The sequence below is a fragment of the Corapipo altera genome, unplaced genomic scaffold (assembly GCF_003945725.1).
Source record: "Corapipo altera isolate COAL_440 unplaced genomic scaffold, ASM394572v1 59, whole genome shotgun sequence".
In the NCBI taxonomy this organism is placed as follows: domain Eukaryota; kingdom Metazoa; phylum Chordata; class Aves; order Passeriformes; family Pipridae; genus Corapipo; species Corapipo altera.
This window is the reverse complement of record NW_020884917.1, coordinates 5217168-5243863: the sequence shown is the minus strand read 5'-3', so window position 1 is coordinate 5243863 and position 26696 is coordinate 5217168. Positions and strand designations below refer to the sequence as shown.

Sequence of the window (26696 nt, the reverse complement as noted above, 5' to 3'; positions counted from 1 at the left end):
CAGATATGCAAATGACAAAGAGCACCGAGCTGAATTCAGCTGCCAGTGAAAATGATCTGAAGCTTTTTAAAGAAATATCCCACTGACTGGCAAGTTAGTTTTGTATTTAACTGGTCTGTGCAGCACCAAATTATCAAGTGAAATCCTGTTCTCTGAAGATATCTTATTTTTTTAATATCTTAAAAAAGACGTCTTTCTTTCAAATTCTGTGTAGCAAACACTTATTGCTACCAAAGAGGATTTCTTTTCCCATAACAAAATAGGGTTCTATGATTTTGTTGACAAGAGATACAGTGACTCCTAGGATGTGGTTTTGCAGTGAACACTAACTTTCTATATCTCTCATCTATAAACTTTCAACCCATGTTGTACAATTCCTTTGAAATTTTTGACTTTTAGATGGTTCATAGTTGTCAGCTCCTGACCTTTCAGCATTTAAATAGTGTCCTTTAGATGATACTAGTAAATAAGAAGGAAGTGGGTTTTGGATTTGGTTCCAATTATGCAATTGTGCCGTTTCTTCTGTTGTGGCTTAAAAAAATCTCTTGGAAGTTTTAATATCCTTCCTTATTTAATTACAACCAGGCTTCAACAAATACTGTAATAAGTGGGTTTCTTTTGGATTGAAAATCTGCAAGAAGTATTCTACATTTAACATTACTGCAATTTTGAAGTGTATTTTTTCCCAGATTCCACAGACAGGATAATGTGGTTAATATTGTTTGTATTATATGATTGTTCATCAGGCACTTCTCTGCTTCTAATTACTATGTTTTAGTTTGTATTTGCCATAGTAAACTCTTAACCTTCTTAAAATTTTGAAGTGACCCTAAGAAAACCTAGAAAATTGGTATAAATTATTTTCTATATTCCATCTCTGTACTTAATTTGACAGTGAGTTTACTTAGGTAATGATGAGATTTAGAAGCTATTAGTTTTTGTTTCTGCATCACATTTTCCCGAGATCACTGTGTTTAAGGCTTATCTATTTAAGGTGCTTTTAGTGCTGTCTATTCAGGGCTTTCAAGGCATGTCTTTTACAAATTATTGTGTATGAGTGAAACTGGGAACAATTACATACTTCCTGTAGGACATGTATGGCATCACAGAATCCCTGAGCAGTAAGTTGTATGACAAATATCAATCTTGGAACTTAAATACTGCTGAGGTTCTTGACTGTGTCTTGTTCTCTGCTTGCTGACAGTCGTGAGTTGACTGAATACAGAAAGAACATCTTTTTAAGAGGTCATTGCTTCTGGTGACTTTGGAGGCCAACTAGGAGGACTGTAACAGAGTTGTCTTGTTTTGGGTATGGTTTGAGTAAGTGGGTTTTTACAAGGTTATAAAATGTCATTTTTGCAAAACATTGTGTTCTTAATCTCCATCATAATAAAAAATTGAGTATGTGCTACATGGAGATGTCATCTTTTTCACTGTATAGCTCCGGTACTGGAATAAAATCTGAATTAATATGAACATTTCTTTAAACATCTACTGTGCTGTAAACTCTTTTCTTGGCCACAATTCTTAATAATTTCCACTGAGGACATCAGTGTAACTAAGAACAGAACTTATCCCTCTGGGTTTTAAGCAGCCAGTATTTGATTGAATAGACCAGAAGACCATACTAACATGACAGTAACTCAATTTAATATTGGCCTCTGTGGTATGTGTGTTACGATTTCTAATGATTAGTTACGCAGTCATTGGTAGAATATACTCCAACTTGATCTTGGCTTTATTTAGTTGCTTTCTTTACTCTGTAAACAGAGTACATATTCAAAGTGCAAGGGTATTTCTTCTTTAGCTGCTACCTGACAGTAAATTCTCTGTCCTTTTGTGTTCACTACCATTGTTCTGGTAGGAGATTGAATGAGTTGCAGCTTCATCTTCTATGATGATCTGCCTCTGTCATCAATTAGAGAAGGACTAGGAAGGAGATGGAAAAAATACGCCCCTTTATTACTAAAAGAAAATAAAGTGGCAATCTGGAGTGGATAAGGGAGAGAGTTTGAAGACAAAGAAGGACATTTCTTTAAAAATGAATTTATTATTTAGATGACCTTTAAATCAGGGTGTAGTCTTGGAAATGGAATCAAGATGTTTATTACCAGCAGATCAGGAATTGTTCTGAGTATTAGGAGGAGGATAACCTGGGTAGTTGAAAAGAAAGAGGAATGATTTAAGCAAGTGTACCCCAAGAGCTCACCTGTCCCTGTAAACTCATAGAACTTTTTAGAAGTCATTCTGTAAGTTGGTCAAGTTTGGATAGAACCTTTTAACACATTATGTGTTATTTCTTAAGATAAATAGCAAGTAAAACATTTTACCTTGATGGAAGAGATTTCAATTTTATGTAATGGAAAATTTTGAGTTAGGAAGATAACTGGTTGTTATGTGCTGTTGAACCTCTGGAAATCTAGTAAACCTTAACAAGTATGGCATTTTGGGTTATGCTAATGGAATGCTAGCTAAGGTTTTATACTGCTTGGTTTGATTACTTCAGAAACTTTGTTCTCTAGTCCTTTCATGAGCCTTGTTGCCCTTTGCTGGACATGCTCCAGCACCTCAATGTCCTTTTTAGAGTGAGGGGCCCAGAACTGAACTCAGTACTTGATCTGCGGCCTCACCGGTGCCAAGTACAGGGGGATGATAACTTCCCTAGTCCTGCTGGCTACACTATCTTCATACAGGCCAGGATGCCATTGGAATACCTGGTCACACTACTGGCTCACATTGAGCCGGCTGTTAACCAGCACCCTCAAGTCCCTTTCTGATGAGCAGCTCTCAAGCCACTCTTCCTCAAGCCTGTATCATTGCATGGCATTGCTGCAACCCAAGTGCAGGACCCAACACTTTGCCTTATTGAACCTCAGTCCTTAGCCCACGGTTGAGTCTGTCCGGGTCTCTCTGTAGAACTTTTCCTACACCCGAACAGATCAACACTCCCATCCAACTTAGTTTTGTCTGCAGATTTACTGAGATTGCAATCAACTCCCATGTCCAGATCATCAGTAAAGATATTAAACAAGATTGGCCCCAGTACTGAGCCCTGGGGAGGACCGCTAATAACTGACCACCAACTGTGTTTAGCTCCATTCACCACCACTCTCCAGGCCCAGCCAATCCAGCCAGTTTTTTACCCATTGAAGAGTCCACTCATCCAAGCCACAAGCAGCCAGTTTTGCTAGGAAGATGCTGTGGGAGATGGCGTCAAATGCTGTAGTGAAATTTAGAAAGACTACATCCACAGCCTTTCCCTCATCTACTAAGCAGGTCACTGTCGTTGAAGGAGATCAGGTTGCTCAAATGGGACTTGCCTTTTGTAAATCCACGTTGGCTGGGCTTGATCGCCTAGTTGTCCTGCACGTGCCGTGTGTCGGCTCTTAGGATGAGCTCTTCCATGACCTTACCTGGAACCAAGGGGTTAGGCTGACAGGCCTGTAGTTCCCCAGATCACCCTTCTGACCCTTCTTGTAGATGGATGTTACATTTACTAATTTCCAGTCAACTGGAACTTCTCCAGTTAACCAGGTACATGATTGAAAGTGGTTTGGCAAGTTCTTTCACCAGTTCCCTCGTTTCTCTGGGATGGATCCCATCAGGGCCTATAGACTTGTGCATGTCTAGTCAAAGTTCAGTTATTTGTAAAAATGCTTTGCCTTGCTTGGAATGAATATTTGTAGTACTAGATTTCTCTGATAAACATATGTGAAGTTATTTTCATTCAAGCTTACTCTGTAATAAAACATTCTGGTTTTTTGTGGTACTACAATATTTTTTTTTGATTAATTAAAGAGTAACTTCCTTCTTCAGGATATCACTTACAAATTTGTTGCCACTGTTCAAAAAGCATTATCATGCAGAAGTACCATGTCTTCCACTCCAGACTCATTGGTAATACTCAAGTCAAATAGAACTTTGGACCACATTTCTCTGACTTGCATTCTGTTTAACAGCTCAGTAGATGAACCACATCTGCATTGCAAACAGCATTAAAATGCTCAAAAGGTCGTTATGGGCATTCATTAACACTGCAGAGGCACAGAAATACATTCTTGCACATTGCAAAGCATACTATTTAAAACATTTTGTTCCATTGCATGGATTTGTTTCTTCCGTCATCCCTGTAGTGCATTAGCACCAAAGTACTTAATGGGCAGTGACCGGAGATCTTTCAGTGTTAGAAATAATGCCATTGTTCTGCTGAGAAAATTACTGTAATGAACGGGAGATTTGGCTGTGATAATAAGAGAGGAATATTTGAACATTTCTCACACAACCAAATAGACATAGCTTGTTTCTGTACGTGCCTCCTTACATATCAAATTAAAAATCTAGAAATCTACCTCTTTATACTGCTGCAGCACAAGCTGTTGAAATTACTATTATATTTTATGTTTATATCTGTTCTAAGATCAAAATTACATTGTCAGGAGTAGATAAACTACTTAAGATTCTTTTTTCTGTGAAAGTACTCATGCTGATAAATGTGGAGACAAAATAGAAGAGTGTTGTAAATAGTTAGGTGTATGCATATTTTCACTGTAAATGGCCCTGTTCCTAATGATAAGATCAAAAGTGAAAAGTATCTCAATGCATCTTCTTTTGGAGGTTGACAGCTTTCCACTTCTGATTAAAGAAAATAATCCTTCACAAAATGTATGTAGCATCCAATTTGGAGCCTCTGGATACTACCCTTTGCAAACAAGAAGAAAAATTGCTATATTTATTCTGATGCTTGTCTTCACAGGTAATTAAGCTTTATGTGGGCAAAATCTGTCTGCATTGCATTTTTATGCTTTCCTGTTTCCATTCTCAGCTGTCAAATATGGCTACATTTTTTAGAATAGAAAAGAATCATTTAGGTTGGAAAAGAGATTTAAGATCAAGTCCAGCTGTTAACCCAGCACTGCCAAGTCCACTGCTAAACCATACCCCTAAGTGCCACATCTTTTAAATACTTCCAGATATGGTGACTTCCCTGGGCAGCCTATTTCAATGCCCAAGAACCCTTTCAATGAAGAAAATTTTCATGTTATTTAATCTAAACCTCCGTGGTTTAGAGGCCATTTCCTCTTGTGCTATCACTTGTTGCCTGGGAGAAGAGACTGACCCCCACCTGGTTATAGCCTCTTCTCAGATAGTTGTAGAGAGTGATAAGGTCCCCTCCAAGCCTGCTTTTCTCCAGGCTGAAAAAAAACCCAGCTCCCTTGGTCACTCCTTATAAGACTTCATAAGCTTATAAGACCCTTCACCAGCTCCATTGCTGTTGTCTGGACATGCTTCAGTGATATGGAGAGAGGACAGAGAAATCTCTGTGTCATACATAAGTCCTGTCTGCTGTGGGGCCTGTTTCTCTCTCTCTCTCTCTTAATTACTCATACTCCTCAATTTACTCATCTCCTCTCGGAGCTCTGTTACTAAGTGGAGGAGTTTCTCTACCTGGGTGCACCTCCCACAGCTCAAATTGGTCTTTGCTTTGTAAGTCTGCTTGCAGCTCTTTGCATGAATAGAAGCCACTTTGAGAACTTGATCTGTGCTATTTTCTAAACAGTCAATGAAATACAACCAGATATCATTGCATAGAATTAAAACCCTGTTAAGTTGTAATATGTATTATATGCATAAGTTCTCATTGGTAAAGGTTATAATTAAGAAATAATATAAGAAAATGTGTTATGGTTTTAAAAAACTGTATAAAATGTAGCAGAATAAACTTTTTGTAAGTTGCATTTTGCGTAGACTTTGTAAAGCTGAGCATAATATTTCAGTGGATATATATTCTTTTTCAGAGGCTTAAAAACTTAAGGAAAGGACTGTAGAAGTTTATGGTCAAGGTTGTCTGATATGTCTATTACCGGCATCTGATTTCAGTTATTAGAACTCTGCCAAAGTTTTAACTGTTTTGGCTGAATTTTCCATGTCATAGAATTGCCAGAAAGGGATTTGTTTTCAAAGTTACTTTTAAGATGATTCATCTGTTTCCAGGATCATGTTATGGGAAAATACATTGATAGACTTTTTTCTTTTTTTTTTTTTTTTTTCTCCTCCTGAGAAACTCAGTGCCTTAATTTTTGGATTTTGCACTAACTTTGGAGTTCTTGGTATTTTTAACCTGAAGATTATCTTTGATAGATTTTTTTTTAAGTGATGAATTCCTTAGAGATGTTCCTGTTTTATTATGAAGCTGACATAGGATTTTTTCAGTGATTAAAGTAGTATCTTTCTTTACACTTTCAGAAAAAAATGATTAGTATTTTATTTTAATCAAGAAAATGAAATTTATTCTTCCTTTTAAAATGTTTTTCTTCAACTGGAGTTAATTTAAAAGAAATAGTTTTTTGTTTCCTTTTTCTCTTTAATGCCAGTGCTGTCTAGTAGATTCTATGGTCAGGATTTTATTTCTTATCCTTCACCTAAAATTCATCTGAATGTGTGTAAGTTTATTGGTTTTGTTTCTTTCTTTGTTTGTTTTAATTGGAGACTGAGGAGAGATAGGATAGATTTAACACTTACCACTTACTTTCTCTTGAAACTCTATGCTGAATTGTATATATTTTTGAAATTTCAAGTCCTAGATCTGTTGGTTGCATCAATCTTCGCTATTGTTAATACTAATTGACTCTTAATCAGGAGATGATCTTCATGCTGTGGGAAGCACAGAAGCATTCATTCTGGTCTTTTATAAGCTCTAAATAGCTCATTAAAAAATAATTTGTAGATCAGTTCTTTTTCGTTGTTGCATTTCACTGAATGTAGCAGTTCTCTGTGATACAAATGCGTTGTGTTTTTGAAGATGCCTCAGTTTCTATGTTTATGTAGTCTAAACTGTTTTTTTTATAAAGCAAAAGGTGTTATCGGCCATCATTTTCACGCTAAAAAAGTATCTACATAACTATGTAATTTAAAGTCTGTTTTGCTCTTTTTATCTATCTTCCCCTCTGATAATCCATGTTCGATATAGGGTTTTCAAATGCATTACCTTTGTTTTTCTCATTGATTTTTTTTTCTATTTTATTGTTTCTGGTTCATTAAGCACTGCCTAGCACATTATTTGTGTGACTGTGTGATTCGCTGTGTATTGTTTGGTCAGGTGGCTAACTTGAATCAAGTCCCACATGCTGCATGTGATTACTGACACAGAGTTGGATACCTGCCTAAGTGTCTAGTTGGAAGGCACCAAAACAGGACACAATATGAGACCTGTTTTAAAATTGTAGGTATTTGTCATTAAAGATTTGATTTTATCTTTACAAGATTGTACTTGTGACTGGGATTATGCCATTTACTAATGCTTCGTTGCCAGGAGTTTTCTTTTGTGAAGGGTGAATTCATGATAATTTCCTGGAGGTTTGCATTAAAAGAAATCAGCATCACTGGGAAGAAAACACTTTTTACCCAGAGCACACTGTTCATAACGTGACCGCAGACATTTTCTAAAAGACTCTTTAATAGTAAGCCTTGACTTACTTGATAGTAGTTTTGCATTTTTTAGTTACCTTTTGCAGTCATTCATGGAATTTACAAATCACTGGTTGAAAGCAGCTATGGTGCTACTGGCTCTTAAAGAGGAGAAAAAAACCTGTGTGGAGAGGGATTGTGGAATTATGGGACAACAGTTCTGAATTCAAAAGTCCAGACCTACTGCCTTGTCCAGATATAGGGACACCACTGATGAGGCAGTAAAATCTTGCTTGATGGTGAGCAGTGGCTTTGCTGTACATTTGCAGGTGGGAATGTATGCTTTACCTATAGGTGTATGTCACTCTTGAACTGACTTTTAGATCCTGTAGATCTCTCAGCTCCAAGGCTAGATGGGAGGCCCTTACATGCCCAAACATAGGGTGATATGTGTTGACAGCTCTTGAGAATGCTGTGGTTTCCTGCTGGACCCCTCTGTGATGGGCTGCCTTGAACTGTGGCAGCTGTCTTGCCTCTGCACAAGACTGTGGTTCCTGCTACCCAGTTCATTCTTGCAGGAGTTTGAAACACAATTCCCTGCCTAAAAACTGGTAGAACAGCACCATTCATTGTGGTGCAGTGCCACATCCTGAAACTGATGGGTCAATGCTTAGAAATCGCACAATTAACTGGAAGAGTGGAGGTTTCTTCTAAATGGAGTGAGGTTTTCCTGGTAGAGATAGAGGTTTTAGGTTTTAATGTTTGTGGGGTTTTGTTTTTTTTTTTTTTTTTTTGGTTGGTTTTTTTTTTTTTTTTTTTTTTTTTTGGGGTTTTTTTTTTTTTTTGGTTTGGGTTTTGTTTGTATGGGTTTTTGTTTTTTTGGTTTTTTTTTTTTTAATGAAAAAATGACTCAAGAAGCAAGAACCGGGAATCATCCTATGCAGGTATCCATGGAGGTAGCTTCAATAAGGGCAACCAGGGATAAATGCTGAAGAAAAATTAATGAAACTTGAATTTTGATTTATTAGTGTCAAACTATTTATTGCAACATGGAAAGGGGAAAACATTTAAAATCAGACATTAGGTAAATACTGGTATAGGATCAGTGATTTTAAGAGACCTTTTTAGTGTGCGCCAGATGTGAATTGTGGTCTTGTGTTCACATTTTTCTCATGTAAAGATTTTTTTTCCATGTCACTAGAAGTATGGAAAAGGTGTAAATGGAAGATTATTGGCCTTTGCACAACAGAAGGCAATGGAATTTTCTAGAATTATTTTTTTCTACGAAGTTACAAATTAATATTTGTGTTACTATTCTGCAGAATAGCATAAAATAAGTTATCTTATTTTGGTTGTAAAAAGCCTGTCTCAAAGTTTCTAAGAGTCAGTCTACATACCTACTTTAAGAAAAAATAAACAAGAATGAGAAAAAAGTGAATTAACTTGGCTTAGAGTCAAAGCCTTGTTAAGATAAGTGGCAGGATGGAGACAAAAAATTGGAGGGAGAAGAAAGTAAAGAATATAATTAAAAAGTTATTTTCTCCTCTTTCCAGTTACCTACCTTCTTTTGTTATTCATATACACTTGTTGAAATTACATGCAAATGATTGATTGACTCAGCAAACTCATTGTAATAAATTATGTTTGATGTACTATCTTGAAAAAAATCTTTTGAAATTCTGTCTCTTTTCTTTGTCTACTGACCTTGTGGCTTTTAATATCTTGTTTCCCATCTGTCTGATTCCATCATAAACTGAGCACACCTTTTCAGACCTTAATGCAGCTCTCTTTTTGTTCTGGTTTAAGTAAGTCTGTAACACAAATATGTGATTTGGCCATCAACAGTAATATTAGAAAGGAATGTTGAAATATGTGTTCCCTTTATTGATGTGAAATAAAGAAACACTTATCTGTAGATATTTGATAATACATATTTACAGTGCATAGGTCTGTCCCTGCAAGCAAATGAATACAGAGATGTCTGTGTCGTTGTATTACATCTGCTTTAATGTTACAAGTTCAAAGGTTACTTTTAAGGATTAATTCTTAATTAAAGGAGAAAAGAAATGGGTCTATAGAGTTTCAGGAAAGCAATTTTAAATATAGATTTAAAAATACTTAGCTGAATATGTCATACAGATGTACCTAAACTGCAATTTGAGAGATTGATTGTATTATAGATATTTCTGCTGCAAGAACTGTCTGTAGCAGCGAGGTCCTGAGTCTTGAATTACAGGGGAATTTGGAGAAGTAGACTTACATTGTTAAAAACCTTCTTTTTTTCTAGGGATATTATGTCAGTAGAAATGTTCGGTTGGGATGTCTTTTTTGTACTTATAGGTCAGCAGTTTGCTTAACAACTGTAAGGTATAGGTAGATAAATTCTTTATGTTCTTTATAAAGGACATAAATTGTTTATGCTGAAAGTCTTTTCTGGATAGTGCCTTTTTAGTGGGACTAAATCTTCAGAGAGACCAAAGAGAATGAAGTGAGCCAGGAAGAGAGAAGGAAAAAGCATGGTAGTCCTGGGAATGTCTGTAACAGTTTAATGGGACAGTAGAAACAGAATCGTCTTTTAAGTTTGCTGAACTTGTCAGAAAGTTATTATAAATGGGCCAAAAAGCCTTGGAGTTCGCTTAGCTAAGTGTATTCCTATGTGAAACACAAAACACTGAAATACTTACTTTGATGTGGTCTACATAAATTTATTTGTTTGGTGATAATACTATGACTACTACTAATAATTATTTTTGGCTGGCTAATTTGACTATGAACAAGATACCCAACTCAGAGAAGGAAGTCAAAGGGAGTCAAAAGACTTAATGATTTATTGAAAAAACAATAATAAGTAAACCAGTGTCATACGCTACATAGGCATATGTATTCAAGCAAGTGATCAGTACATTGACTGCAATGGAATTATTCTTCATACTAAGTAGCAAGTTGAACTGAGACCTTGATATAGTCTAAGCAACTGTTAGTCCCAAAATTGCTGTCTTCATAATCACAGTGTGTTTCCTTCTATATTGCTGAGGAAATCTGTATTGCAAACCAGAGGAAAAAGTTCTTTCTACGTATGCCCAGATCCATTTCCTTAACTGCGGAGATTTTCTTGGGGACCAAAGGAGAGACTTAGATATAGTTCAACATTTTAGCTGAATAAAGTGACAATGGGCTGCAACAAGCTGCAGTGAAATTCAGCTACAAAGTGTTTTTCAACACTACTCAGTAATAAGGAATTTTATTTGTAGTTAGTATGTATATATATATATATAACTTTTGTCAGCGGTGAAGCTCTTTTTTGCTCTATATATTCCTAGGTTTTCTGAGGTACAGAAACTGCATCTATGATTTACAGTTAAATGTTTGCTTTAAATGTGAGAGTGACACATTCAAATTGCCTTGTTAGAATATATGGAGAAAGAAGAAGAAAATGAAAATACCTTCTTTTTTCTAGAAATTCTGATATAATTCACTTATTGGAATATGAATAGTGGACTCTGAATTAATTACTACATGATTTGTTTTAGATTAGACTGACTAGTAGGCACAAAACTGTAAATACTTTGATCATCATAGCAAATTTCTTCCATCTAGAGGAAAAATATGGAGAAAATAATATTTTTGGAAAAAAATGGTCACATGGCCTACTGTTTAGACAAGCACTTGCATTTACTGGTTAACAGTATAAAGCTACTAGTTATCAGAATAAAACAAGTATATTGTGTCTGGTGAATTAGTGATAATGATGCATGGTAACTAATGCTTTATTGTGTTACTTGGCTTCAGATATAGTTGCGCACTGTATTCTCTCAAAGAATTAAGAATAAAGAATCTGGCATTGATTATAACAGAACCACTGATTTTCACACATTACTGCATTACATAAATGTTCACTTCTTTTTCCTAAAATATAATCACGCTTACAAGATATATATTAAACGCCTCAAATTCTGAATTTAGCATGCCATATTTTCCCTAAAGTTAATATTTTTCTGATTTTACTGTCTGACTAATAACTTGATAAACCTCTCCTTATCTTCTAATGACAGATGACTTATTAAGGGCTACCACTTAATTATATTGCAGAACATGTGGGGAGCTGAAGAATTCAGAAGTATTTTCCATAGCTTGGACATGTAAAATGAGAAGCATAGGAGAAAACAAAAAGATAATCTTGTAACTGAGAAAAAGCCTTTGTGATTTAAGCATGGGATTGAGGTTCAGGAAATGGTGAGTTCTGTCCCACAAATCCATCGTGCTTCGCACTAGACTATGGACAAGACACTGATTTTTATTTTGCTGCAGTTGACCATTCTGCCAAATATTTAGGGTGATACTGTCTTATCTCATAGGGTAGTTTAATACTATATGTGTCTAGCATTACTAGTGTTACAGGGAATGTAATAATTTTTGAGTTTATTGAGTTGTACTGAAACAGGCACTTCCATGATATAGTCGTAGCCTGAATTTTTCAGTATTAAAAAGTGTACATAATATATAATATTTAAAGGATACTTTTGTGTCATAAATATTTTAACTTATGTATCTAAAGCACATAGAAATAGACAGTAATCTCAGAGAAGTTTTCAATGAAGTTTCAGCTTTCCTGAATACTATACTTTTTCTCCATTTCCAGGTTGCATGTCTCACTCATGTAGCAGCTAATTACCTTAATTGCAAAATTGAAGCAAAACGCTGGGGTACTGCTCATGGGAGTATTGTTCCATATCAGGTAAGCAGAAAGTATTAGGTTTTTTTTCTCTTGGAATTCATTATTTTGTGTATTATGAGATTGAGAATTGACTTTTCCCATAACTTGCTGTAGTCTGTAATGTATCTGTGTCTAGGTACGACAAGGTTCTGTTGTTCATTGTCATTTCTACATTTTCTATGTTTCTTCATCTGCAGTAGATTAGTAACAGAACACTGAAATAGATCAAAGGTGTTTGCTGAAACTGGATGACTTTAAAGCTAGCGTCATGGCTTGATTGGTTTTCACCTGACACAGAAACCCTTTTTTTAAGGTCTGCCTGACTTCCATACCAGTTATAAACTGAAATCTTTTTCCTCTGAATTTCGTGAGACTACAAGGTTTTATCTTGTGAGTCTTAAAGAGCAGTCTGAATGACCAAGGTAATCTGTCACTTCTACATATTTGTCATTTTCTATTGATTTTGCTACAAATCACTGCCTCAGTGAGACAACAGGTTGACAAAAGGAATTAACCAGACCTCAGATCTCCTCAGCAGAATTCATACTCTGCTACATCTAATGAAGGGTTGAAATTCCTTAAAATAACATGACCTTTATCATATAAACAAGCACAGGAAAAAAAAAAACTAACTTCAAATTTTATCCTACTTTTGGGCAGTATGGGAAACTCTTCCAATAAACAAAAACTTCATTCTTTTCTAGCTGTTCGTTTTGTATTCATGATGGAGATCATGCTAACTTATGGAGACTTGGGCATATATTTAATTTTGAAAAATCTATTTTTTATTTAATATTTTTGTGTCGTGTTTGCAACTAGGTAGGCAGAGCCTGTATTTCTCAATTTCTGGCCAGAGACCTTTAAGTCCCCAGAGGGGAAGTTTCCAGCATTTGTCCGGGAGAACTGCACTGCTGAGTTTCTTTACCATCTCCTTTCTTTTTAGAGAAAGTGACGGAAATTCAATGTATTGCCCTCCCAGTGGTGAAGGTGGTGGTGATCATAACTGAAATATTTCCTGCTTGTGGCCATATATACTCTGAAGCAAAAATTTTCTGTCATTGTGCAGAACACTATCACTAGTTAGTGTCACAGCCAGCCCTCTCAGGTTTAGCACCAAAATGAGTTGTTTTTGTAAGAACTACTTGATCTAGGAGACTGTTTCTAGCGCTTACCACTGCGTAATCAACTGTCTGGTTAAGAATTATCTGCAACAGATTGCAAATGTTCTCAGAGCAATGGGGAGATGGTGTGACTCTTCCTGAAAGAAGAAGTTTGGTCCTGCAGTATTCTTGTCTCAAGTGTAGTGGAGCACAGAAGTGACTCTGCTCCCCTCTGGGTGTCATGGTGTGGCAGCATGGCCGTGTTTTCTAGAGCCAGCTCTGCATGACCCAATGTAACCAAGAAACAAGCAGTTGCATTCTGCTGTGTTTCTGTGATGTGACCTTTTGGTGCAAATCTTTTTGAACTTTGGTATGTTGAAAGTATAAAACAGATCTGAAGTGTCCAGAGTTTGCATAAGCAAACCCAAAAACCTGACTAAACAAAACATTTTGTCTTCACCATACTGCATTTGGCTGAATAACTGAAACTTGCATCCTTTTATGTTCTTTTGGCCTTTGTTTTTCCACAGTCATTGAGTATCCTTTCTTTTTTTCATAGAAAGTTCTCAAGTTATAAAAAAAATTGAGGAGATAGTTTTAGATTTCTTCTGATTTAATCTAGATTAGTCATTATGTAAATAATGATTTTTTTTTTAAAAAATACGCTGTCTAAACTATGGTTCCTGGTTTTCTGTATGCTGTTTCTGTAGTAGGTATTAGAAATATTACCTCAATATTATAAACCATTTTAATCTGAATTATTTTGTTCATAAACCAGTAATTAGGGTGGATTTACTATGGGTGGAGTTGTGTGTGTTTATGGCTTGTCTGTTAACATTCCATCAACCAGCATGGTTGTAATTCTGACTGTAACCATAAGAATATTATGGTTTCTAGTGGTGTTTTTTTCCCTTTACTAACATAAGCTATACTTAGATTCCAAAGCTCTTCATAAACTTGAATTAATCCTCACTGTTGCTATTGTACTACTTTTATAGTTTCTGCTGTAGCTCATTTGAAATAAAGTTTAGAACAAAACTCTGAAACCTGACTTTGATTCCTCATCCTAGTTATTGAATATAGTCTTTTGCTTACTAAACACTGTGACTATCACAATGCTAATTTTTACAATTTTTTTGTTTCAAGATATTTTATACAAGTGAATTACAATTTATTCAAATAATGAAAAACATTTTAGAAAATTTTTTGTATATTTCTATATATTTCAGAACAAGTAGGTTGTAGCAAACTGCTACGGAGTTGTTGTTTTTTTTTTTTTTTTTTTTTTTTTCTTTTCCTAATGTCCTTAACTTTATTTTGTTTTCCTTTACTGTATTTTGAGTTTTTATACAATTAATAAATTATGGAGTGATACAGAGCCTGCAATCCTTCTAAAAAGTGTCCAATTTTGTTAAATCGTGACATATCAGGTAAACATGAGGTCCTGGTATAGATATTAAAAAGGAAAAATCAAAATAACTGAACATCATCTTTCAGTGACAGATGTCTTATCAGTCACACTAGAGTTCTGACCAAAGTAATAAAAAATATTAAAAGCACCCTAAATATGTACATAAATAGTACTTTTTTTTTTTACAATTGTTACAGTAATTGTTCTAGTGGTCTACTGAACACATTTAGTAGTGTATATTGAATGTAGCTTTTATTTCATTAAGCTTAACTTAAATAGTTTTGTTCCAAATATCTTTGCAAATGTCTCTATTTTTTTTTCTGCTTACAAGGTCAAATTTACCTTTGACTATATCTCTTTATTTCACTGGATTTACCTATTGCTTCTTGGCTGAAAAACTAGCAGCATAATTTTTTCCTGAATGTGTTCTCTAGATTGACTTTTAGTACTTTTCCTTGTATTTAAAAACATAAAAATTGAGCATTAATGGGCAGATGGGTTTTCTTCTTCCTGTAACTAATCAGATGCATAACAAAATCTATTTCTGCTCTGGTCTGAGTTAAGTTTGGTGTGCAAGGACTTTCATACTCTTTTAAGGTTTTTCTCATTTGCTGATAACGTGCTGTCTTTGTGGCACCATCAGCTGAAATGTCTGAGTTTTCAGTTCTGCGCGTTCACCACCAGAACCCAAAGGAAAGGATTTGAACTGCTTTTGGGTGTACAATGTCTTCCAGGGTTCCAGTAAAGCTGTCTGCAAAAGTTTGCCGTAGATTTTCCATGGAGGTGAACTTTGCGATGTGTCACAAAGATGAAGTACTCTAGATTCTTATCAATCAAAATCAGAAATAGTTTATTGAGTCCTGAAACCTTCATGAGAAATTATCTACTTGGAGATTATCTGCTGTTTAATCAGAGCAATGTAGTTTGAATAGGTCACTCCTATGATAGTGCGTGTGATCAGATCCCAGTTTGCTTGGTTTCAAGTGTTTAAACACAAACCTTGAGTTGTGGGCTGTATCTTAGATGTAATTAGTAAAATTTTTCAAAACCAGTTTCTGCAGTGAGACACCTTGTTTAGCAACAGCTGCTCCATGATTATCCAGAGTTAAAAAAACATCCGGTTTATGTAGTTGTGCTGAAAAGTAAAATTGTCTTACTGTCTTTCATTTGGAGTGATAAAGTCTTCCCTCATTCTAGTGGTTTCAGCAATGTAGCTTTCTTGTCCGTACCAAGCATCAGATCTAGACAATCCCATTTTCTGCTTTCAATTGGAACGGATATTCATTCTCCTGAGAAAGTGTGTCTAACCTGAATGTTTACAGGATGTTTCCAGTGGCAGCTTATCACCCTGCCATCAGACACCCTGAGCAACTGGGCAGCACTTTCAGAGAAAGGTATAGGGCTGTTTTCTCTTGGGCCATAATGATGGAAGTCTATTTAAAAGCTGAGAAACCAAGCTCATACAGATATCTAATGAACATGATATTATTTGTGTTCCAGATTTGGTCCTATGACTCACAAGGTTTTCTCAAGTATACTTTAGTATATTTTCATAATGTGCAAAGAGCACAATGACTCTGAATGGAAGTTGAAAACACGAGACATTAAAGAACTTATTATTTTAACCACTTACCTTTTCTATTGACTGAATTGTCATAATTCATCAGACCCAACACTAATGTTTTTTGTATTAGAGCATCACTTAGATTCTTTAAGCATCAACTTTCTTTTGTGCTAGGCATAAAATTTCCTTCGTATGAGGAAACTGTCTTGGTTTCAAAGGCATTGAAATGTGTTACGAAAATCGAAGCATAAGCTCACAAGGAAGTGAAAGGTATGAGGTATTAGGAAGATTAAGATAGTCAAAGATACAAATATCTCTGCATTATTTTTATCATGTGCATCTCATACTTTTTGGTCATGGAATTTTATACTGTCCAGGAGTCTTACAAAGAAAATCCCACTTGTGTCACTTGTGCCTCATCACAGGAACAGAGAAATGCAATAAGTTATTAGTTACCTGATTCATCTGGCAGAGATTCTTTTCACACAAAGGCACAGTGTGCACCAAGTTTTCTAACTCAGCTCTGGAGAATCTCTCAGAACTTTTAATCTCCTTTTTTTTTTTTCTTCCAGTGGAGAGGACAGCAGAATAATGTCAATCATTTAGAAATTTCAAACTGCTTATTCCACGCAAGAAGGGTGATGTGTAGTCATTTTCTTGTCTGTCCTTATGTGATTTTATTGGACACTTCAGCAGTTAATGAGTCTTGGAATCAAAAGCAACAAAGAATAGAATTTGGATTATTTGCAAAGTTTTGTTTTGTGGATGAAACTCTCCTTAAATAAATCCAAAATAGAAGAAAATCTTTCTACTCTGTATTAGCCCAATGTAGGAGAAGATGGAACCTATGCAAAGGCAAGAAATAAAATACAGATTTGGGGGGGGGGGCAAGTTTTAAATTAAGGCAATGCAAGATGACCCTTCTTACTCTGTAAATATTATCTACATAGTACTCACCTGGGCTATTTAGTCTGCCTCAGGGGCCCATTGTCCTATACTTTTCTTCTGAGCAATGAAACATCAGTGGTATATCCCACTTGACGTGAAAATTAAATGTATTCACAGATCAACTGAATAGCAACTTTGTGTTCTCAGTTGACAAAGTGTGCTCTCTAATGCTGCATGGATTCAGTTTCCAAAGAACAGTTTGACCATCCTCTGGATAAATGTCTTTACTCATATGATGAATACCTAATTCTTTAGTGGCCTTGAACTACTTACCTACAGGTTGTTTTTTTAACTAACTGCTTCCTTCATATCTTTATCTTACAAGGCACAAGAAAGAGTGAAGCCAGAAAAGCGTATGTTATCCTGGATTCTATAAAATAAGAAAACAATATCATCTGCAGGACTTTGTTTCTTTCTTTCTTTTGGACAAGTTTTTCTTTGTAGATTTCCTTACTAAATTTTTTTAGACATGTCCTACTGTGGTATGACTAGATTAGTTATGACTGCACAAAAGTTTTGGTCTTACTGTGATTACTACAGTCAGCACTCTGCTTGGTAAGAAATGTTGGAGTATGGATTCTGTTTCCTTGCTGTTTTAGTAATGGAAGAATATAATGATAATCTGTGGCAATCTGTGTAGAAAGCTACCTATTTATGAGTAATTAATTCTAGTTATTCAAACCTGACAACATTATGTTGATAATTTTGTGGTAATCATGCTTCAGTGAATTGTCAAGACTCTCCTGGACTGTCTGGAAACCAATTCAGTAGGTTTGCCTTGGGCAGTTTTAGATATGGGCTTAGTGTATGATGTGAGATGTACTTATAAACTCATTCATATAAATATAAATTCTCACAGAGACTGCACTTTAAAGAAGCTGACCTTGCATGCAGATAGAATAGACAGCTTTTACCTGTACACTGAAACTTTTCAGATGGAACTGAAATGCTTTTTTAATTGAAAACCTGATAATGTTTTTTTTTTCTGAAGGAAATCCTTCTGCATCTTTTTATTTTGAGCAGTGCCTACAAGATGTTTTTGAATTCTTTAGTTCTTAGGAAGAGCAGTGTAACAGAGCCCTGATCAATACAGTGCTCTTCAAATTGTAGCTGCTTGGAAAGTGATGAAAGTAGGACCTGGGATTGTAGAGAAGATATTGTCTGCAACAAGATCACTACTTTTTTCTCATCTTCTTAATAGATCCAAGGCAGAAGAATAAATTTTGCTTTTCCTTTTTTGGACATATGTTTCATAGTCATTGTATTACTATACAGTGCAGCCACTCTTAAGCTGAAAAATATTAAAACAATCTGAAAGAATTCAGAAATCTGTTTGCAGCAGTATCACTCAATGAATCCTGATATAATCATCCTGAATAGGTGCTTGCTTTTACTGTGTGAAGCTTGTGATAGTTTTGTTTGGAAAAAGTCAATTGTTATGGAAGTGTGTGTCCACTAGATGTCATTCATGTAATCTAGTTTTTGTTGCAGCATTTATTTCTGAGGAGCTATGTAGGATGGTGGATACAAATTATCAGCATTATTAGCTGCTTTTGTATATGCAGTGCTTTTGATGTTAGGTGTGTATGGCATGTTAAAAAATAATATTACGATTGTCTCTGTGATGGGTTTGACGCACCACTTAGTCTAGAACTCCTGTCTTTACCTGGTTTTGCCTTCAATTATATTCATTGTTGCATGAATAGATGTGTTATATGAGAGCACCCCGGTAAGCTGTACGTGGTCTGTAACTGTTCTACAAGGAGAGGTGTGAGTATAGAGGTAAGTCTATTGTGCCCCAAAGGAAAACAAAAATACCACGTAGTTAATATAATTCTACATAAGATATGTTCTTGTCTAAGATCTTTATGCCTCAAAGGGAAATTCTTTAAAAAAATGCATATCTAATTTGGAAAAGGAACTCAAATTTCATAAATTCACACAAGTGGATCTGTATACTTGTATCTTAGCTATAAAACTGTACTTACAGTACTTTATTAATATCTGAGGCGTTTCAAATGGAATCACTTGAATCTAGCTTAAATAAAATACCATGTATGCAGACAAGTCAAAAGTGCATCTGAACATTCAGTTGAATGTGCTGGTATCTGTACCTGATCTGTACTGATGGGTATTAGCAAAGAGTTCTTTCACTCCCTGCCTCTCTCCACCCATCTTCGTAGTATGACATATGTTAGCAACTGCTAGACAGCTTCTGGGAAGCCATATCCATATTCTCATTGAAGAGCAAGTACTGCAGCACTGGCCTGTGCTCTTTCCCACTTTCAACTTGGAGCAGCTATAGTGAAACTGGAAGCTGGAGATCACAGCTTCCTCCAACCTCCATATGGAATAAAGAATTTCTCTGCCCTGTGTAGTCAGCCAGAGGGCAGGATGGGGAAGTGATAATCCTCTTGGAATGAGCACTTGCATGAAAAATGATAAATGCTACATTGCGTGGGGATTAACACTTGCTTATGAACTTGGTTTTAATGGAGTGATGCTTCTCTTTCAGCAGTGTGAAGGTTCACTGTACTTGTAGACCTGATTAAGAACCTTTACCACTGTTCAGCCAAAAGGGAACCATCTGCCACCAGAAACATAAGGCTGTTCAAAGCTGTTTCACTGTTTTGCATATTGCCCTCAAGAATGTAAACTACTTACTTTCACATAGCATTTATTTCCCTAAAAAAGTGCTTTTTCCCCACATCTCATCACAACATTCTTCCTTCTTGCATCATGAGAATTGCATTTCTGTTCACATTTAATGCATCTGTTTGAAGTCTCTGTTTTATCTCCATGAAATTCTGAAGCAGAACTGTCCAGAGCTAGTTTAATGAATGGAGTTGCTGTATAAATCACATCTATCCTCATTTCTTTGATGGGAGAGTGAGGATGTTCACAGAGCAGGTCAATCTGTGAGTGAAGTTTTTGAAGCTTGTTTGGTATCTCTAGATGTATTTGGTATTAAGCACTACATCATAAAGATTTAGAGTAGAACTGGATTGCTACTTTGCAGGATGACCCCTTCTTTTCACAGTGAGCTGATATGTCATGAAAATTTGATCATTAAGTTGATTTCCAAGCACTGATGTATGCTAATAAATTTGTCGTGGGCTATATTGTTTACTTTAAAAATATTGCACTACTGCTACAGTAAGGTTAGCTCCACTGGAATCATGACTGTGGTACTCCAGTACACCACTGCTCCTGGGAATTTATTGGGAAGGGTAGTGAGAGAGCTTCTTTTCTATTTTCAGAAGTGATTTATGCAATTAAGAAGTCTCAGTCCTGTTGTCTTCCTAAAATACTGTAGTTTTAAATGCTAAATCTACTAATGAAAATAAGCTTTAAATATGCAGTGCTTTTTAATGGTGTTTCTCATGCTCTTTGCTACATTCAAATATGTTACATGACGCTAAAGCAGGTGTTTTTGTAAATACTCCGACTATAAAATTTGATGGTAAAAAGACTAAAAATTGTATTCTAAGGCTTTGTATATTATCAAATCCCTATTATTAAGAAAATTGTTGTGATTTCCATAGTTTTTAGTAAGTAGGAATTTTACTACGAGGCTTGAATTCAGTTGTATTGAGGAGGATAAGGGTGAAGGTGAGAGATAAATTTTTTAAAAATAGTTCTCTGTTTTGACAAAACCATACTTCCTGACCATCTCCTAAAACACACAGTACTTGCTGGAATTTACTTTTCTAATACAAATTAAGCTAGAAAAATTGATCTTACATCTGTATCCCCAAGGGAATCTCAACCAGTTTTATCCAGTCTACACCCTCACCTTTGTTCACATATATCTGGGATAGTTTTGACAGATGGTTTTTCCGATTTCTTTTCACCGAAGTTTTGCAATACTTGCTACAGTCTTGTTTAGGTAGTTTTCCATGCCCACTGAGAGAAGTAAAAGAAGTAATTCCGTTTGCAATGTTAGAACCTGGATTTAGGGAAAGGTTTTGGCTATATAGTTAGTGATGTCTTATGGCAGTTGATTGCCATATTGTGTCTACCAAGTTTTTACATATATAAAACATATGTATAGCTCATCTACAGTGTTCTCATTCCTGGACTGTGTGAAGTCAGTTCATTCATGTATCCACCAATGTTATATTTTTTAAACCTCTTGTATTTTTTCATTTTTATCTCTGACGTGATTTCTACTTTGCCTACTTTTTACCGTGTTGTGTCCAGATCTGGCAAGTGTCTTAGGTGAGTTCTTCGTGTTCCTGAGTAATATGAAGAGCTTACACAAGCTTTTAAGGCACCTGAGTATAGCTTGCTTTAGTTTTTTAATAGTATCATGCTGCTGTATCTCCTTCTTCTCAGATGTACAATTACATGAGTAGGAGAACAGCATAGGTCTATGCCTAAACTAAAGCTGATTACTTACCAGCTGCAGCTTCAGTTTGATTTACTATCAAAAGGTTCTTGGGCTTCCTTTATCTGTGTTCCATGACTTTTGTTTTGTCTCACCATGGATCATTTTACACAATAGTTCTTTGTCATCAGTTACTCTGATGACTCTGAATCCAGTGAATCCTGCACAGGTGAGGTCACTCCAGCAGAGTGACCTCTGAATCTGAGGTGGAAGTGGCCAAAGCAATTACTTGGTTGGTAATTCCTGACTTGGTTTATCTCAGCTGCAGCAAGTTTAGGGTACTCAGATTTTGAATGAGGATGTCCATGTGTGAGTTTGATGAGCTTTTCAAACTTTGGCACTTTAGTTTTAAATCATTAGTCATCTGTCTCTTCCTGGATGTTTCTAGGTAGATGAAGCTTGAGATTACAAAAAGCAGTCTTGTAAGGGTATGGAAGACCCAACTTGTATTTCATATTTTATATTTTATATTTTCTATATTTCATGTTTTAGAAAGCTTCCAGGGTAAAGAGTAGAAGTTCAATTATCTTAGTGGAAAGACTATTCTTTGCTAGATAAAAATAAAAAGCAGACATAAGGTTATCCTTTAATTTGCTGTCCAGTTTAAATGCAATCAGTTAATACTAGTTGTGCTTCATGTGGAATGGCCATAATAATAAACAAATAGGAAGTTGATGTGACTTCAAGTAGAGAAGCATTAGCTGAATCTATGTAATGGTTAAATCCTAATATAAAGACAAGGAATATAAAATATCATGAATACCAGTGTTAGTCTTTATGATAATGTCTCTTCTAATTACATACCCAATTTACATTCACCACTTTGTCAAAGTTGGAGGATAAGTGAGAAGTAAAAATGACCATTACATGACTGTCAGTATCATGAAATAATCTGAGGTTTGTTTAATACCTACAGTGCTTACTGATGCATTTAATCTGCGAGTGAGGTGGAAGGTCTTGGGCAGGAATAGTATGTTTGTGTATGTATTAAAAGTCTGATCAGGTAGGCTGTTTAATAGAATGTTAATAGTGATACCTCTTAGCACTCATGCTTAATTATGCTATCTTTTCACTGTTACCTTTTCAAACTGCTCAGAGATTCTTAAGTAACGTATTTCCTGCCATTTAACAGTTTTGGTAATAATGATGGTGAGAAAACAGTTAAATAGTTTCTTTTCTCAGGTACCAGATGCTGAAAGTAACAGAATGCCCATGGTTTTTGTAGTGGTTTCCTGTGCATCTTGTGCAAGCTTTTTCAAACATACATCATGTAAGCCTTTGTCAGATTAAAAAAGATAATATAAATTATTTGTAGCCAAGAGATTGGACTGAAACTCAGAAATGTAGTTCTGCATTTGATTCCAAAATAGCTGTGTTATTTCTGATTTGGGTACGTGTTGCAACCTCATTTAATGTGATACTGCTTTTTGGCTGAGTTCTCCCAATCCATTTTTAATACCAGGCAGAGCAGTTTCTTGAAATCACCAGTTCCAGACTGCAGAAGATAACAGTAGTAGTTACTTCTGGAATTTCTACTGCTGTGTTTTCTGTCACATTTCTTTCTATGTTCTGAGATTTGACTCCTGCTGTTGTGATTTGAGTAGGCCGCTTTTGTGTGCCCCTCCTTCATCTGTAAAAGAGCTGACTGACCTGTTCCTTCTATTTTTCTCCTTTGTGGTCTCTATTTAAATAGTAAGCTGTTTGTAAGCTGTTCAAAAGACATTATTTCTGTCTTGCACTGTGTGACTGCAAGTCATTGAACAGTGTAACATTGAAGTGTACGCGAGCTAGTTTCAATGTTGCAAGCAGGGAACAATCTTAGATAAACGGTCTTGGATGGGGCTCTCCCTTTTCCAGGTAAGATCATCTTTAACAATATTACTCTATGTAGATATTTTCCTGACTTGTTCTGGGACTCCACAACCCCCCCATCAGTTCATTTTAGTGCTTCACTATTCATTATTTCCATGGCACAGAAGGCAATAAGCTAGCAAAAGTCAGATCAGACATTAAGAAAAGCTTACTATTAGAAAAGCCAGGTTTCTTCCTCTTTTCAGTAGTCTTTTATGACACTATGGACTGGTATGTCTCAGACTTCTCTAGGCTAAACATTCCCAGTTTGCATAGTCTTTCCTTGAGATCACACTTGCTAGAACTTACTGCTATTCTCTGTGCTTTCTTTTTGGAACACGTCGTTTTTGTGGCATCCAGAACCAAATGTTGTACATTACTCCAGCTCCAGTTTATCATCTTGAATTACAACAGAAAGAGTATTTTGTGAATCTTGGGGGTTCTACTGATGATCTAAAATGCCACTTTAATATTACCTTATTGCTGCAAAGGAACCTTTAATTCATGTTCAGTTTGGGAAACGTGTAAATTTTGGATCCTTTTCTGTTGCATGTGAATTATTCATGTCAGTGAATTACTCATCTGTAATTGTAGAACCTCCCAGTTGATTTTCCTTGTTGAATTTTACCCTCTTGCTTTCAGATATCATTTCCGTTAGTTGCAAACTTTTCAGGATTTTCAGTTCTGTCTAATATTTGCAGTTCCTTCTAGTTTTGTGGCATCTTTGATGTACATCCTTTACTCTCTCAGTATCTGGGTTTCTAATGAGAATATTGAAATGATCCTTGAACAGTTGATAGTATTTTTTTACATAGTTCATAACCCCTTTGGGTGATATCCAACCCACTGGTAATCTATTTTCTCATGTGGCCTTACCGAAATTGTACTGCCCTGCCCTGTAGGTCTGGTGTGCAGTGACAGACACCTAAGTAAATGTTCTTTGCAAGCCAATATTGGCTGCTAACCTTTCCCTGGTTGTTTGGTGGGGGATGTGTATCCTTCTGGGAGGTAAGTGCTGACATATAATTTGCTTGATTTTATTATTTTTTTTTAATCCAGTCACTGTGTTTGCACATTTCTGATCTCTAAGATCTCACTTCTATCCCCAAGCTGCTAGTGTGCAGCTTCCTCAGACTCTGCAAGAATTCTAGAAGAAATGTTAGCATATCATGACACTTGAAAACACTTTTTTCAGAAGCATGCTCTCAACACAGCATTTTCATAATCTAGCCCGTTTCATTGAATATTGCCATGTTGGTGTGCTACTGTACCTTTGCTAATTAATTCACTGAGTATGTGTTTGTGTAGTGCATAATAGTCAGTAGGTATCTTTTTAATGCAAATAGCAAGCATCTAAAATAGTAACACAATGCATCTGTAGACAGTAGGCAGATGGGCTGCTGTTGGCGATTGTGAATATTCATAGGAATCAAGAGGGTCTTGAGTTAGTTTCAGATGGCATTGATTACTGTGTTGGGCATCTTCAGAAGACTTAATCATCCAAATCCAATTTAATCCTTTAAAAGTGGAAGTTAAATATGACTTCAATGACATGTAAGACCTTTTGATTAAATTCTGTGTTAGGGTTTATGAATTTCACCTGGAAACAGAAGTTAAAAGAATACTCTCTTGAGTAATGTGCCAGTTCCAGGTTTTATGTAAAATACTAATCCATAATGTGATGAATTTACACAAGGAAATGGTGGATAGACAGCAAGTTTACTATGAAATAAAACTTTATGTAAATGAGGTTCCAATATTTAAATATTGACAGACATACCGATTATGTCCTTGTCTAACATTAAATTAGTGTACCAGGTCCTGAGAATTATGAGTGACATAATAATAATAATAATAATGACATTCATAAAGAAACTATGTCTTCTGTGTTCACGTACCAGTTTTCTGATTACACCCCTCCATTCCCCCCCCCATATTATGAGTTCCAAAAGTTGCTTATGTGGAAAATGGCGGGAGACAGCTGACTTCTTCACATAATTACCCAAGTTGACTTGGCAGCATGCTAGAACTTTGTCTGCCCTCCATTTTAATAAAAACTTAGTTATTTGGTTTTTGCATCTTTGATTTCAGTTCCTTGAGGGAATCAGGACCCTGTTCTTGATTTAGTGAGACTTTACTGTCTGGATGTAAATGGTATTTTTTTGGTAATGTGTATCAGACTCACCAGACTCATCAGTAATGTATCAACTCATCAGGACTTGGAAGGGAAGGCAGCTTCTCCCTGAAGCTCCAAAAATATTGAAAGAGAATGCTGATAGTTTTTGGTTTAGAGCATCTCATGGCTTTTAAGACAGCCTTATGATTTTTTGGAGATCTGAGTGATTTTGAGTATGTGGCTTGGCATAATGTGATCATTCACTGTACCATCTGCTGTACTTCCAGCAAGAGATGCTCCCTTTGCCATCCCTACCTCAAAACCTTTTCTGATAACATTGCTTCCAAGCTCTGCACCTTTGTCTTCTAGAGAATAAGCAGACTTCTGACATGCCTGAAAGGCCATTAAGAGACAGATATCCGCTATATTTAAAATGCTATTCAAATCCATTGTAGTTGTTCTGATGTCGCACTCCAAGAATGTCTTAAAACATATATGTAAAATAGTTGTAATGAGAATTAGAAATACCGCAGACTGAATGTCTCCAGAGCCGTTATGAAAGTGGCTACAGTGGAACTGGCAACAGTTGGTGATTGAGTAATGGTATGATGGCAGTTTCAGCTCAGGCAGGGAAGATGCTGTGTTTGCCACATGCGAATTAATATAGTGCTGCTTTTTACTGTTGAGGGATTAGCACAATATTTTTTTTAAGAATATTTGAAGTTTCAAAGACTAGGAGAATAGATGAACCCATATTGCAGACAGCTGCTTTTTTGAGCTGATGAGCTAAGTATTTGCTATAGCTGGGAAACAACAAATCAGAAATTAAAACACTGCCAATGCATATGATAGGGCTTTAAAAATACCAGGTAAGTGATATGCCCTTCAAACAAGTAGCCAGAAAAAGGATAAGAGGCAGGAATATCTGTGTGCCATTTGGACTAGGCTTTACTGCTCAACAGCAATTTGTATTCTAACAATTATTTTCAATATAATTCTGTGTGCATACTTTATGAAAATCAGCCAGCAACAGAAAATAAAATTGGGAAAATATATTAAAGAACAAGGGATACTGGAAGTGATAATTTGAGTTCTAGAAGTTAAGAATATATTCTTCAGAAGTTAGGAATATATTTTTCATCATTCTAGTTCTCTTGATTTTTTTTTCTAATATGTGTATCTGTCAATGAAATTAGGA

General features: G+C 35.8%; 1 protein-coding gene across 5 annotated transcripts in view; it reads left to right on the top strand.

Moving 5' to 3' along the window:
• Positions 1 to 26696, top strand: part of SUGCT (succinyl-CoA:glutarate-CoA transferase) — a 313399-nt gene that overhangs the window by 49171 nt on the left and 237532 nt on the right. For 4 of the 5 annotated variants that reach the window (XM_027655985.1, XM_027655986.1, XM_027655981.1 and 1 more), the window contains one exon: positions 12044 to 12139. The exons of the other annotated variant lie outside the window; for it this stretch is intronic. In XM_027655985.1, the coding sequence (XP_027511786.1) occupies positions 12044 to 12139 (96 nt within the window). The remainder of the gene's footprint in view (positions 1 to 12043; positions 12140 to 26696) is intronic. 5 annotated transcript variants of the gene reach the window in all.